Source organism: Sturnus vulgaris, chromosome 5, assembly GCF_052056855.1.
Source record: "Sturnus vulgaris isolate bStuVul1 chromosome 5, bStuVul1.hap1, whole genome shotgun sequence".
Classification (NCBI taxonomy): domain Eukaryota; kingdom Metazoa; phylum Chordata; class Aves; order Passeriformes; family Sturnidae; genus Sturnus; species Sturnus vulgaris.
Window position 1 is genome coordinate 71049927 of NC_142247.1, and position 14427 is coordinate 71064353.

General features: G+C 43.6%; 1 protein-coding gene across 1 annotated transcript in view; it reads left to right on the plus strand.

The window, feature by feature from the left end:
• The window catches only part of PRKCQ (protein kinase C theta), a 54894-nt gene that overhangs the window by 9278 nt on the left and 31189 nt on the right, over window positions 1-14427 (plus strand). The window contains exons 2-5 of the mRNA XM_014884765.2: window positions 7055-7444; window positions 8582-8707; window positions 12983-13182; window positions 14309-14369. Coding sequence (XP_014740251.2) covers window positions 8590-8707; window positions 12983-13182; window positions 14309-14369 — 379 coding nt within the window. The 5' untranslated portion in view covers window positions 7055-7444; window positions 8582-8589. The remainder of the gene's footprint in view (window positions 1-7054; window positions 7445-8581; window positions 8708-12982; window positions 13183-14308; window positions 14370-14427) is intronic.

Below are 14427 nucleotides of genomic sequence, written 5' to 3' on the forward strand. Positions count from 1 at the left end.
CAACAAACTGGGGATGATTGTGGTGAAGCCGTGGCAGCAAAAATTGATGGAGCAGAGAATGAAGGCAGAAACTGTAGGTCTGCCAGCATCTGCTGTGCAAAAGAAATACTTCTGATTCTAATATATATTTATGTAATGATGTTCAGCAGAATAAACATGAAGCTGCAAATGTGTGGAAAGGGCTGAATTACCTGAGATACCCCTGGTGCTGTTTGTTGTAAAATGTGAGCTGGGCCAGCTGCAGACTCCCTGGGAGGATTTCAGGCAAGGAGGAGGCAGCTGAGGGCTGTGGGCCAGAGCTGGGCTCGTGGAGTTGGGGTGCCTAAAATGAATTATCTGGATGGTCAGACATCTTCTTGCAGTTCTTATCTGCTAAGCCTGATAAAAAAAATGTCCAATGTTGCAGAGGAGTGCGGAGAAAACAGTGATTTTTCTTTAAATAATAGTGCAAGCTCTGGAGAAAGATGGGACAGTCTAGATCAAAAATAGTTTCCTAAAATACATAGAATTGTAGAATGGTCTGGGTTGGAAGGGACCTTTAAAGATCATCTCATTCCAAGCCCCTGCCATGGGCAGGGACAGCTCCCACTATCCCAGGGTGCTCCAAGCCCCATCCAGCCTGGCCCACATCTCCAGAGCTCATTTTGTCACACAGAAATCAGGTTTGCATTTCCAGTGTGGACTCCAGTTATGATCTGAGTCTCCTGTGACAAATTTGCCCACTTTTTTTGAGGAGACTGTGTGGTAACACCAAGCACAGAAGAAGCTTCACTGCTGATAGATGGCCAGACAGATACCTCAAGGATGAGGTAACACAGTCTGCTGAGTGGCAGAGGGGTGAGTGAGATGCTGTTTTCCAGCCCAACATTTCTGCAGTCCAGGGTGCAAATACCCTGAGCAGTTTTCTGGATTAAAAAAAACCTCCTTAAATACCTCCACTGCTGAATTAGGTTCATCACAGCATTAAACTGGCTGCACAAGGAAGGATGTTCATAAGGCTCCACCCCTCTTTGGGATTTTTTTTCTTTCTTTTTAAGAGAAAGAGAATAAAAAATAGGTGCAGATTCTGGCACTGGCAGGAAGTCAGTGCATTAAAAAAACGTCCTGGTACAAGATGGTGAAGTATTTAAGGAACACTCCACCTGTGTCATTTAAAAAAGCACCAAAAAACACCCAAAAGGCCAGAGCAAGAAATTTGTGAACCAGTGCCAAAATCACACAGAAATACAGAAACTGCCATGCTAATGAACAGGAGGCAAAAGAAAAGGACATATTGTAGCTATATCTCAGTTCAAAGTATTTTTATTTCCCTCATTACATTGCAAAGCTCTTGAAAGAATTTTGTGTTCAGTGTTTGTTAAACAGTGTTCTGCCACTTCTAGTTTGGTCTGTGTTTGTTAGCAGACAATTAAAGCCTGAAAATATAGTATTAAAATTTTTAAATTAGTACAATAGGGATAATTACTTTGAAAACATTTCTTTTGAGCTTGTGTGGTCCAGTGTTACAGAAATGAAGTGAGACAGGAAAATAAATTACCCAGAAGTTTTCCAGGAAAATAAGGAAGCAAAATTGACAAGTTGCTCTTGATACACTGGACCCCAAAAATGCACAAAAAAGAGAAAAGTTTTATAAAGGAGAATAAACTGAATAGCTGGGCATTTTTCCAACAGTACAAGTGAGAAAGATTGCATTGTTTCAGGACCACATGTGGCAAAAATTCATTAAAAGTGGGGAAGAAAAGGGATCTGACCCGGCTTCAGGGACAGGACCTGGAGGGGTTTAATCCAAATAAAGATTTGGTGGGTCTGCTCTGTTTCTCTGTTTCTCTTTCCTCTTTTGCTCAAATAACAAGGGTTTCAGCTTTAAAAGCCCTGCCAAGGTAGATAAATTCACATTGTCTGCTGGAAAACAAAAGTCGTGTCTGAGAGAGATTCTCCTGTAAGAATTAAGAATTTGTGTCCTTGATGAGCAAATTAAAAAGTGCTCAGGGGTGTTCCTGTGCATTGGACCCTTTTCCCATTTCTAAGCAAATTCCAGAGTGGATGGTTTTGGTGTGGGGTCCTCACCCAAATGCTTTTCACTGTCTCTCCAAGCTGTCATCACTGTTAGACACAAATGCATCTTCTCCTGGATCAAACCCTAAAATCTGGGTCCTTTTCACTGGACAGCTGAACATCAGTGCTAGGACTGACCTTGGCCATCTTTATGTAATCATGGGGTAAAAACAACAGTTCCAGGAGGGGTTTGGGTTTATTTGAAATGTTCTCTTTAGGAGGGGAAGATGCACCCCTACAAATGTTAATATCTCTGTACTGGGTGTTCTGGGGGCAGCCCACGTGTGCAGTGCAGTTGTCTCTGTACATTCCTGTGAATCCACCCTTAATCTCCTCACAGGCAGCCAGGCTATGATCCCCCAGCTTCTTTATCCCAACCAAAAGGCAGTTTCTGCACACCACCCCCATCATCACCATCAATCATCATCATCATCATCACTCCTTAGGACAGGCTCTGCATCCCTGCTGTGTCAGTCAGAACAGAGGATGGGTGCATCTGTAAACTCATAAACTCGCTGGTTAGGCAGAGAAAAGAGAGGTTGCTTTGAGAGAAATTTTCTCTAAAGAGACATCAGGCTGTGCTGCAGGAGATTGGGAAGCTGCAGTGTGATGGGAGGGGTGAAAAGCTGAGCAAAATCCTGGGGCACTGCCTGCATTTAGGTCAGGTTGGAGGAATTGTTGTGTGGAGACCCAAGGGGATAGCAGAGCACAAATTCCCTGTTTTTAAGGCCCAGATGTACATGTGTCTCTAGAAAGGTTGAGGATTCCATCCTAGAGTCCATGCATGAATGTAGTGACCACTGGCATTCCCAGCAGCTCTTTACTGCAACTCTCCAGTGGGGTGGACACCAACCCTTCTACAGCTGTAAATCTGTTCACATGGGTTAACTCCACTGTGGCTTAATCATGTTTTAGATCTGAAAATAGACCTGAGGCTCTGGTCTTGCCTTGTGCACCACAAATGCAACAAAAGAAAAGCCCTGATCTCAGCAGAGTCCAGACAGAGTTTGTAGGAGATATATAGGAGATAGATCCTGTTACCAATGTACACCTCTCACTCTAAACTCAGCTTCACAAGACATCCCAGAGGGTTTTAAAGAGAAATGCCCATCCCTGTGCCTGGCTCTGGTCCTAGAAAAGTCTACAAGCCTCATTTCCAGAGGAGGAAGAAATGCTTTGTCCAGGTCTTCTGTGTCTGCAAGTGGGGAAGGGTTTTTGTGGGGAGCATCACCTCTGTTTTGAAATCAAGTGGTTCCAGGAAGTTTTGGGAGATTCTTCAGTTGCCTGGAGTCTGGTATTGTACCAATCCATCAGAGACTGCTGGTCCTGGCTTGCCTCACTCTCTCCCTCCTCCACCTTTGTGAGATGTTGAAGATGGGGTGGCTGACTACAGAGAGGGGGGAAAAATCAAAGGGCTCCAAATTCCCCTCTTTTTCCTCCTCTTGTCAAAGGAAAGTGAGAGAAATGTTGGATGGCACCCAGAGGGGTTCTGAACTTCTTCATGAGCAGGCTGGTTTGATCTCCTTTGAAACAACAGCTTACAGGGACACCCAAAATGAGTCACTCAGGGGAATTGTTTAGATCCCCATTCCCTCCTGTTTGGTCTGTGGGATATGAGGAGTCAGGGGATGGAGAAAAGGACTTCAGCCATCACTGCTGGTGTTCAGTGTTGCTCTTGAAATCTGCAGGACGGCCTTGAGGTGTGTAATGCTCCTGTGCAGGACCCCACCAGCCCTTACAAACAGATCTCTGCAGGGGCAGGACCTGCCTTTTTTGCTGGGAGTTGCCTTGGAAAGAGGGTGAAAGAAAGTTCATACCCTCCAGTTATAACTCCTGGATCCTTTCCTTCTTAGTGATGCTGATCTGGAGATTATGAACTCATTTTGCAAGCAGTTTTGCAAAGTAGAAAAAAAAAATAGAGAGAGCAGGAAATGTTCCCTCTGACCTTGAGAAAATGACAGTTTGATGACATTAGGAAAGCAGCATCTCAAATCCAGAAACATTTCTCTTTTTAGTTGGCCCTTGTTCAGTAAATTTCCATCTTTACTGTGTCATACATGCATCCATTTTCAGTCAGTGAAAGGCAAAAGCACAAATCCCATCACAGGCAGCTGTCCTCCATCCAGATCTTCTGCTGACTGGGAGCTCATTTTTTCTTCTCTACTTAACCACAATTGATTAAGGATGTTAAGTAGTTTGTTACTTCCTAATATGATCTGGGAATGATTTCCATATGTTGCATTATTCTCCAGAGTGGGCAGAGCTCCCCTGTGCCAGCAAAGTGGGGTGCAGCATTGCTGAACCCAAATTACACCGTACTTAATGTTTCACTGTAGGAGAGGTTGCAGGTGGCCTCTTACAGAAAGCTGCATTTCATCCTTGGTTTTCAGATACCTCACAGTGTCCTTTCCACTGGGAAATTAAGCAGACACTCTCCTTATCCAGTGCAGCTGTTTCTGGTGTTAAATTAAACTGCTGCTATTACAGTGAGCCGTGCTGGAGCTGAGTTTTGTATTGTTGCTTAATTGTTTATGGCCATGGATGCCAGCCAAGTAACAGTCCTGTAGTGGCAAACGCTGGAAATCTGACCTGGAAAACAGATGTTTGGGCCAAAGCCAAGGTGGTTTCAGGAAAGACAGTGGAGAGAAGCAGGAAACCAGTTATCTGTCTGATTTATTGGGCAGAGTAAAGAAATCCACCCCAGAGCAGAGTGCTCAGACGAGGCTGGTACAGCAGTAAACTCTGGTTTTAGCAAGCTTGAGCCAGCCCTTGCAAGGCTTAGAAGGGCAGCTGTTTATCAGTGCTGACTCTCACTGTGCCAAACCCACGTGCTTTTGCAGCTGGTAGAAAATTCTCACCTGTTTGCTGGAGGCTGCAGAGCATCTCCTGTCATCAGCTGGTTTGTGTGAAGTCTTTCAGATTTGATACATTGAGGGGATCCATTGAAATTTTCATGGTTGGAGGAATCTGATCAGAACCAGATCTTGCAGTGAAGGTGCTTCATGTGAACAGCTCATCCCCACGAATTCCCACTGGCTCCCAAAGGAGGGAAATCTCACATTGGTGGTTCCAGCTCAGGATCTGAAGGTGCCAATTTCTGTCTGTGCCTCTCTCAGGAGCCCAGGTGACTGCCTGACATGGGGATGCAGATGCTGCAGACATCTGGGTCTTGGTGAGATCTATCCCACTTTTTCTTCACAGACCCACTGTGCTGTTTTCAAGGCTGCTTGAGCTTTGAAGTGACCTCTTCTTGTCCCCCTCTCCTGCCCAAGCAGGGACACCAGGAGCTGCCCTGGATCATGCCCAGATGGCTTTTGAATATTTCAAGAGTGAAGATTCCACAACATCTCTGGGATACCTGATCAGGAAGTGCTTGATTGCACAGGGCCAAAATGAAGTGTTGCACTGGAGGGGAGGGAGGGAACATCCAGAATTTAAGATGAAGGAAAGTTTTAAATGTCACTGCTCAGGGACCTGATCCATAGACCTGAACAGGTGTCTTGTAGCACATCCCAGCAGTGATTTTTGTAGCAGTGATAGGAGTATTTAGCAGAACAAGATGCTTTCACAGTTCTGCCTATGTTGTGAATACGTGGATTTAATTGAAGTGTGATGAATTTCAGCTCAAATGTTTAGTCCTAATTTTATTTCTTTAGTACCTGTGTCAATAGTGTTACCACATTTTATTGCTGAGGAGCCATCAAAATATGTTTGGATTCTTTTAGCAACTTTCATGTGCTTAGATGCCCAGCATACTGACTAATAATTCTGACTGGCACTCTGAGCTTTTGAAGGTGAATTTGGAAAGTCCTGGTAAGGGAATGCTTAACCCCTTGCCCTCCCTCCTGCTCCTGCTTGTGGAACAAGAAGTTCCTAAAGCCAGAGGTGTAGGAATTAGGAATTTGAAAGAGGATCATAATTTTCCCTTTCCCAGCAGTGACCAGAATTGGTGGAGTATGATAGAAGCAGAAAGGACATTTCTGTGCACACACAGAGGTTCAAAGAAAATGTTTTGGCTGTTGGTTTTAGCCTTTGGCCATCTTTAGCTTTCCACACTGATGCTACAGAATATACAGCTCCTTGGATTTCTCTTCTGCTGCCAGAGATCCTTTGATTTATTTTCCCTTTTGTCTTTAGACTTCATAGGCTTCTTGTTTTTTGAAACAAAGGAAATGTCTAAGTAGTAATAAATGTCTGCATCACACAGAGAGGGAAAATATCTATTTTTCCACTGAAGAGATTTTTCCCTTCTTAAATTGATCAGGTTTCTCTGCTTCTGACAGTTGAGTCAGATCTTTTAGCCTTTTCTTGCCATGGAGCACTCACAACCCACTCACTGTACTTCTCTGCAGTGCCATAGGTCTGTCTGTGCTTGAGGATCTATCTAAATGCAAGTGGCTCTCCAAAGCAGCTTCATCAGGCACTTGGCTAATGTGAAACCCTCATCCGGAGGAGAACAGGATTGTCCTGATTGCCTGTATCCAGCCCCACCTGGTGCTTTGCCTTTCCCACCAGCTTCTGGGAGCTTTCCTGGCAATGATGTTTTCCTGGCAATGCCACGTGCAGAGATCCATGACATCTGCATTCCTAGAGACACACAACAGACATGAGTCACAGGACGTTTTTCTCTTTCTCTGCCCCATCCCCTCTTCCCCAGAAACATGATGGTTTTTTCCTCTTTTCAGTGCAGTATCCAAGAGAATTGGTGACTTTTTGCTCTTTTCCTGAAAACTCAGCCTGACTGTTGGCTAACATATCCAGGAGAGTCTTCAGATGCTGTTTATTGTATAAATTGGCCTGATGTAGAGTAGTAAATTTAGGGAAACTTTCTGGGAAGGCAAATTCTTTGTCAGAGAACATGGACAGTTGGCTTCATGAGCCATCTGTGTCGGAAAATGTTGGAATGTGAGTGCTCAGTGCGTGTGAATACTCAGCCAGAAGATTTGGTGTTCCAGTCCCAGTAATAACTGCAGCTGTTTGTCTTTGTTTTATAAAACAGGAGGAAGGAGAAGATCTTATCAGATCCAGGATACAAGTGGAACAACCTGCTGCAACCTGGCCATGTGCTGATGAAAAGTTATTCTGGGTTTTGTAGCAGCCCCAGACTTTTGTACAAGGGGCTGATGGAAACTCATCCCTGCACACTGCTGGGGAAGAGAGAAGACACTCAAGCAAAGGGCTACATCTCAGTTCCTCAAGTTTTCCTCTCTCCTTGATGGTCTTCCCTCCTGTGTCCTTGAACAGAGAGGCAGGTTTTGAAGTCAGCCTGGCCAGAGGAGCAGTTATTCCTTCAGCTGAGAAAAACCATTCCATATTGCCCACAACAGTGATGAAAAGAGAAGCCCCTCTCAGAGACTGAACATATCTGTCAGGAAAATACCATTTACAGGTAAGGAAATGCTATTCCCAGCAAAGAACCTGGAACTTCTTCCATGTGAGGCTAGAGAAGCTTCCCTTCAGAAAGATCATTTTTATGTGCAAAATGCAGAAGAGACTTGGCTGCATCCCACACCACAAGTCATTCATCCTTTTGCTGTTGTGCTTGAACAAGGTGTCATTGTCAATATATTTGACAGATAACAGCTGGTGGTAGCACTGATGTCTTTTAACTCTGGTGGTCCAAGACAGACATCTGCAGCTGAGTTCAAAGTGCCTCTTGCTCCCTGTTGGCTGGAAGAACAGCCAAGATTGACAAGCTCAGATGATGAGACAAAAGTTGGGTGGTAAATCCCAGTTTTGGGCCCAGATGGTACAATGATGGGCACTAGCTACAGCAGTTAATAATTTCTGGTTTCATTAAACCTTCTCTCTGAAGGCTTTGAAAGACCTTGCAGAGAAAGTTTTGCGGTGTTTCAACCCAAAGGTTTTGTAGTGTTTCCTGGCATCATGATTGTATTTGTTTCAGCTTTCAGCTGCTTAAAATAAATCCCGAGGTGCTGTTTTTTCTGGTGGGGTATTTTGTTTCACTGTCTATACAGTGTGGTTCATATGAGCTGAACTTTCTCTTTATAGCTTCACTTGTGAATATGGTTCAGCACCCAGGAAAGCCTGAGCTCCTTTCCCTGCCGTATATAAATAGTGCACAGTTATTTCACAGTTTCATATTCAGCTTGCAGGCTTCCAACAGTGTTCCCAAACCCCTCTCTATTCACATAGCATTCAGGTTCTTGATGTGACTCAACATAAATTACAGCAGAGGTTTATCCCAAGCCAAGAAAGCTCTGATTTCTGACTCCTGTGCATTGTCGTCCTCATTCCCGGCAGTCGGTGTGAAGTCATCGGTGCTCAGAGCTGCTCTTGTGGGTTTTTCCAGCCCTGGGATGAGTTCAGCTCCGTGGTTAAGCCCACAGCTGAGTTTCAGTACCTTGGGCACGTCCAGCAGCGCTGGGTCAGTCCGTAGAAGGAAGTCAGAGAGGCTCCAGCTGGATGGATAACTAGCGGCTGTCCGACGGAGATAAGGGCTGGTTAAAACCAGCGGAATTTTTAGACTCTCTCCCGAGTGTCTCCTGTCTTTTGTTTGGCACAGGACTTGTCATGTCTCCCTTCCTGCGTATTGGTCTGTCCAACTATGACAGTGGCCCTTACCTGCCATCCCAGGGGGAGGTGATTAACCCCTACTGCGCCGTGATGGTTAAAGAAGCCGTGGAGTCAGGTAAGTGGGATGGGGTTAAGATTTATCAGTCATGTCTGTGCTTTTCTGTGTCATTTCCTCTGTGTAGGTAACACACTGATAAATCATAGAATGAACTATAAAATAGCATGGAAGAGACCTCAAAGATCATCCATTTCCAGCTCCACTATATAAAGATTTGTGAAGCCCTTTGTGTGTCCCAGCATAGTGCAAGTTTGGACTTGGCGTGGTGTGCAAGGCAATCTGATTTTAAGATGCTGCCAAACAAATCTGTGTCTTCAATTTGAGGATATTATCAGCTGCATTACAAGCCTCAGCATGTGACAGAGCAGATGAGCTGAGCTGTATTTGGTTTCACCCTTCCACGAGCAGTTGTTGGTTTGTCAGTGGGACTCCAGATAGGTGAAATCTGAGTGTGCTAAAATATTCTGGCAGACCCATCTTTGTTAATCACTTCTTGGGGGGAAAACTGGTAGACGCAGCCACTCCCATAATTTAAATTAAAAAAATAAAAAAAAAAACCCACTCAAACAGCCCAGTCTCTGCAGAGAGAGTTAAGTTCTCTGTATAATTACTGTGCTGTGTAAAAGGCTTGAAAATGAGACCTCCTTGCTGTGTCTGGATCTATGGATTGTTGCACATTAATCCTGATTGAGCAACACTGACGAGTCCTCCTTTGGAAAACATTTATTGTATGTCTTATGCATGAAAATAATTCCGGTGAAAGGATAAAAAGTTCTCCAGTTGTGCTTTTGAAGAATCATGAAGAGCAAGACCTTCAGGTTAGGGAATTACTCATATTGGCTGATATTTAGCTTAAATCTTTGATAAATTTCTAATATGACTGCTGTGATTCTTTGAAAAATGAAATCCACTCAGAAATCCCTATTTATTGAGAATCCCCATGGCTGTAATCCCCAGAGGATGTTAAAGTAGTTTAAAAAAATTAGAATTTTAAAATAGTTCAGTATTTCACTGGGGTTCATTTTTTGTTCAAGAGTCAGCATTTATCACATTGAACTTTGTCTTGCTTTAAATGATACTTAAAATAATAATGGAAGATGTGGTGAATAGCAAATTCAAAAGGAAAGAAAATGCTGCATGACAAGGTATCTCCAAGATCTCATTTTTATCAGAAAATATGTTCTGTTTTAGCTCTGTGCAGAGCTTGCCTGTTTTCTTTAATGAGGCTTTTGAAAGCCATAACTCAAATTGAAATCTGTGTCAGTTCAAAAGTGAATAAAATCAATTTGGTCAGAACAGACCTATATTTATTTGTCTGACACAGAGCTGAAAGTGTTTTCTGGTATCCAACAAACACAAAAGTATTTTCTAAGGGATGTAATTTTTGTGCTCTTCATATTCAATAATCATAATTATTATAATAATTATAGTTATTTTAATTATTACTGTAATAATTATAATTATTTTAGCTATTATTATAATTAATCCTCTGCCAACGAGAAATAAAAAATTGTGTTTGAGGGAACTTTTCTCCATTAGTGAGGGCTGAGTGTAGGAAAAGAGACTTTCTGCTATTAGGAGATTTCTGTTACTGGGATGTAATTTCATCTGGTGATGGCTCAGAGCATGGTGGGATAGCCAGATGGACTCATCAGTGAACCTCCTGGGACTGATTCACCTCAGACTCCCCTCCTAGGGTGGGATTGTTAATCTGCTGCTGGAGGGTGCTGAAATATGTGGATGGCCAACTTTACCTTAAGGGGACTGAGAAAAGTGAGGCCACCACGGAATCCATCCACCCTGTAATTCCCAGATTCTGATGTGTGAGCAATCCCAGCCTGAGGAACACGTCCCTGATGAGTGTGGTGAATCACAGCCTGGAAAAGCCCCGTGCTCTCCCCTGACCAGACAGACCACTCAGAGGTCCAGGTCTATGTCTGACATGCAGGGAGATGAGCCTGACTCTAAATGCCAGGAATGCTCTCAGTGTGACCATCCCAAGGAGCTGTTGTGCTCTAACAGGCTTCAAGAAGGCAAAAGGTCTCCAGACAAACAGTAATTAAATATATTTGAGGTAGAATCATGGAGTCATTAAGATTGGGAAAGACCTCCAAGACCATCAAATCCAGCTGTTAATCCAACACTGCCATAAACTGTCTTATCCCTGCTTGATGATTATTTTTCTTTTTGGTCGTAATTTGCTCTCCAGCTGCCTGGTTTGATAAAGCACTTGCTACTCAGTTGTAATGGGATTAAAAAATGTATATATAGATCTATATGTCTATCTCCCCGCTATACAAATTTTGGCTAAAAATTTTCGCTAAAATTTTGGCATGACCAAGGAGTGGGAGTGGACCAGCTGCACAGCTGGTGAGAGATGCAAATCATCCTGACCACCAGCCTTGTGCTCTGACTTTTGGCCATGAAGAAGTTTTTCAGGGTTGAAATGATTGCTGAGCAGGGCAGGACATGCCTAAGTGTTCAAGGCCAGGTTGGACAGGGCTTGGAGCAAGGTGGGATAGTGGAAATTGTCCCTGCTCGTGGCAGGGGGATGGAACTGGATGGTTTTTAAGGTCCCTTCCAACTTAAACCATTCTGTGGTTCTATGTTTAGCACTGGCAAAGTGTGGGGTTTTTTGGTTTTGTTTTTGGTTGGTTGGGTTTTTGCAAACAGAACAGTGGTAGATGAAAAATGTGTTTGGTTTCCAAAAATGGGGAGTTTGACCTTGGGTTCATGCCAAAGGCTGTCCCTTGTCAACCAGCCATAATGAAAAGGTCATTGGCACAGAGGTCCCCAGGGACCTGGGAGTGATGGACATCCTCTATGGACATAGGGATGTCACAGCAAGACCACAGTGAAGAATTTCAGAAATTCTGGGTAGATCTTGGGCAGCCTTTTACATTTTTCCACTTGCTTATTTTGTAAAAGGGACCCTGTCACATTATAATACAATCTGAAAAAAAAAAAAAAAAACCGAAAAATACCCAAAAAACCCAAACCACACCTCCATACAGTTGGAGGTGTTACAGCAATTTATAATCGATGACAAAATATTTCATAAATTATATGTGCCTCTGAGATATAAAAAGAGTCTGCCCTTTAAAAGTGGCTCCTGCCTTCACAAGCCACCTGGCCAGTTGCCATTTTGCCACCTGCCTTGGTGACATTTGCTTCATGAAGGATCCTGCTCCATGTTTGAACTCAGCAAAGCCTCCAGGAAAAGCTCCCCCAGCTACAGTGGAAGCTGCTCCCCGGGAAAGAGAGTTGCTATTTCGTTTTTCAGGAACCCGGGGTTAGATAAATCCCTGGCAGAATTCCAGCGCCGTCAGCGGGGACGCACCAGGGGTGACTGTCTGATCCCATGCATCGGGCAGTTCATTCACATTCCAGGGTTTGTTTGTTTAAGCCCGGTGTCCTGGAGTGCAGCACAAATGAAAGCACTTGTTTTGCAACTGCTGTGTTTCACATCTGTGGCTTTTTCACTGATGCAGCAAAGAAATAATGGTCCTTTACTGAGATTTCTGTTTTCCGGGATGCTGGAAAGTTTATGTCTCATTTTTGTCTCTGATTTTTTGTGAATTAGTCGTCTCATTTAGGGAAAAAATTTTCTTCATCACATGTCACCTTCCAGGCTGTCAGCTGTGTGTTCTTTTCCATCTGGAATTATTGGAAATAGGATCAGGGTCTTTAGACAGGGGTCACAGGTCTACTGTTTTTTTTCTCTTATTCCTTCAGCTTCAGCGTTTGATGGGCTGAACATTTGCAGTGAGTAACTGTGATACAGAATTTACCTTGAGTAAGCATGCAAGACTTTTACAGGGCTGCATGAAGTAAAACCGGCTCTGTGAGATAAATAAATCTGACTGAGACTCTTTTCAGAGAGACCCAGTTAAGAGAGAACCTTCTGCAAACCTCAGAGATACCCATTTTTTTAACCCATCACCATATTAAGATACTGTGAAGGAAGAGGAATTAAAGCATTAGGGAGAGTTTGCTTTGTTGAAAACTCTACATCCTTGTAGGATGGTTACAGGTCTGAAAGAGTTCATGTTTTAAGATCCCTTAGTTGGCTACTGGGCTGGCATTAATCCCAAAGTGCACCCAGTTTTTGGGGGGTTTGAAGCAAAGCTGTCTCATTTTGCAGTGCCTTGGGACAGATGATAAACAAGACAGTTGTCTGGGATTCACCTGATTAGAAGTGGTATTTATGGTGGTGGAGTTACCATTAGAGATCTCCTCAACAGAACTGATGAAGTCAAGGGTGTAAATTACCTTTTTTTATGGTAGGTGTCTGTATTTGGTCTCATGGATTTGTATTCTCCCTCTCGACAGAGAATGGCCAGGTGTATGTGCAGAAGAAGCCCACCATGTACCCACCCTGGAACAGCACTTTTGATGCCCACATCAACAATGGCCGGGTCATGCACATTGTGGTCAAGGACAAAAGTGCTGAAATGGTCTCAGAGACCACAGTGGAGCTCAAGGTGCTGGCAGAGAGGTGCAAAAAGAGCAATGGGAAGACAGAGATATGGGTGAGCATCACACTCTTGTTCTGCAGGATGTGCTGGGGAGCTGCTGCAGGGTAAGGGGATGTCCTTGTGTCCGTGCCAGGCTGTGGCTGTCACCAGCAGCACAGTGGGAACGGCTGGAATAATGTTTTGAGACTACTTGGGTGTGACTTGAGGGAGAGACTTGTCAGAAGAGAAGAGCTTGGCACTTTTATTTTAATTGAAACCTGCCCTGTGCTAGTGAGGATCCTGCTTCAGGTGAGCTGTGCCCACGTATTAATCTTTGCTGAGGAAACCCGCTGGGAACAAATGTTAGTATGACTGGCTGAACATGAGTTACTTTATGTTCTCTGGGGAAACAGCTTTAAAATTTTTATCTAATATCAAGTAGCTGATTCACAGCTGCCTGAGTTCAGAGTTATGTCAGAGCAACTCCTTAAAAATCGCTGAAGTTACGGTGGCATAAATTTGAACAGTTTTCAGAAGAATGCTAAATGTAAGGCTGTGTTCCCTGGTAGTCCAAGCAAGAAAGATCTTGGCAGAAATCTTTAGAATGTAGTATCCACATTATACATAGTCCAGTTGATTCAGATCTCCAAATGCACTTATGTATGATGAGTCAGGTAGGTGGAAATTGCCAAGTCCAGTGGGAAGGCCCCAAAAAATGCCTGAATAAGCTTGTAGCATCCCTCAGGTTGACTGTAAAGAAATCAGACTTGCAGAACTGAGTGCCCAAAAGATTTCAGCATCACCTGTCAGAAGCTGGCTGGATTTTTTGAACTGCTCCCACTTTTCTCTTGGAGGATCCATTGGGAACAAGTTTTCTCTATAGATAGTGCTGGTCCTAATTTGGTGTCTAAAAAGCTGCTTCCATCTTCTGTGGTTTAATCACATTCATCTCTCCTATCATGCTGCTCTGAGGGTTTGATATGAGGTGATCAACCCTCCTCTCTCTGTAGTTGCTCCTACCTTGCCTTGTTGCCTCACATGGGTATGAGCAACCTGAAAATTGGCATTCATTGCTATTCATCACTTCCCACTGGGAAAAGGAGATCGCTTGAAAGTCATCTGAAATGGTTTTTCCTTCTCTGAATGACTGGTTAATGGACTTTTTTTTCTTTTTTTTTTTTTTTTTGCTTATCTCAACCAGCTAGAACTGAAGCCTCAAGGGCGAATGCTGATGAATGCAAGATACTTCCTGGAAATAAGTGGCAAGTGATTCTGTTTGTTAATTTATAGCTGTGATTTCTGGGCTGTGGGGCAGACATG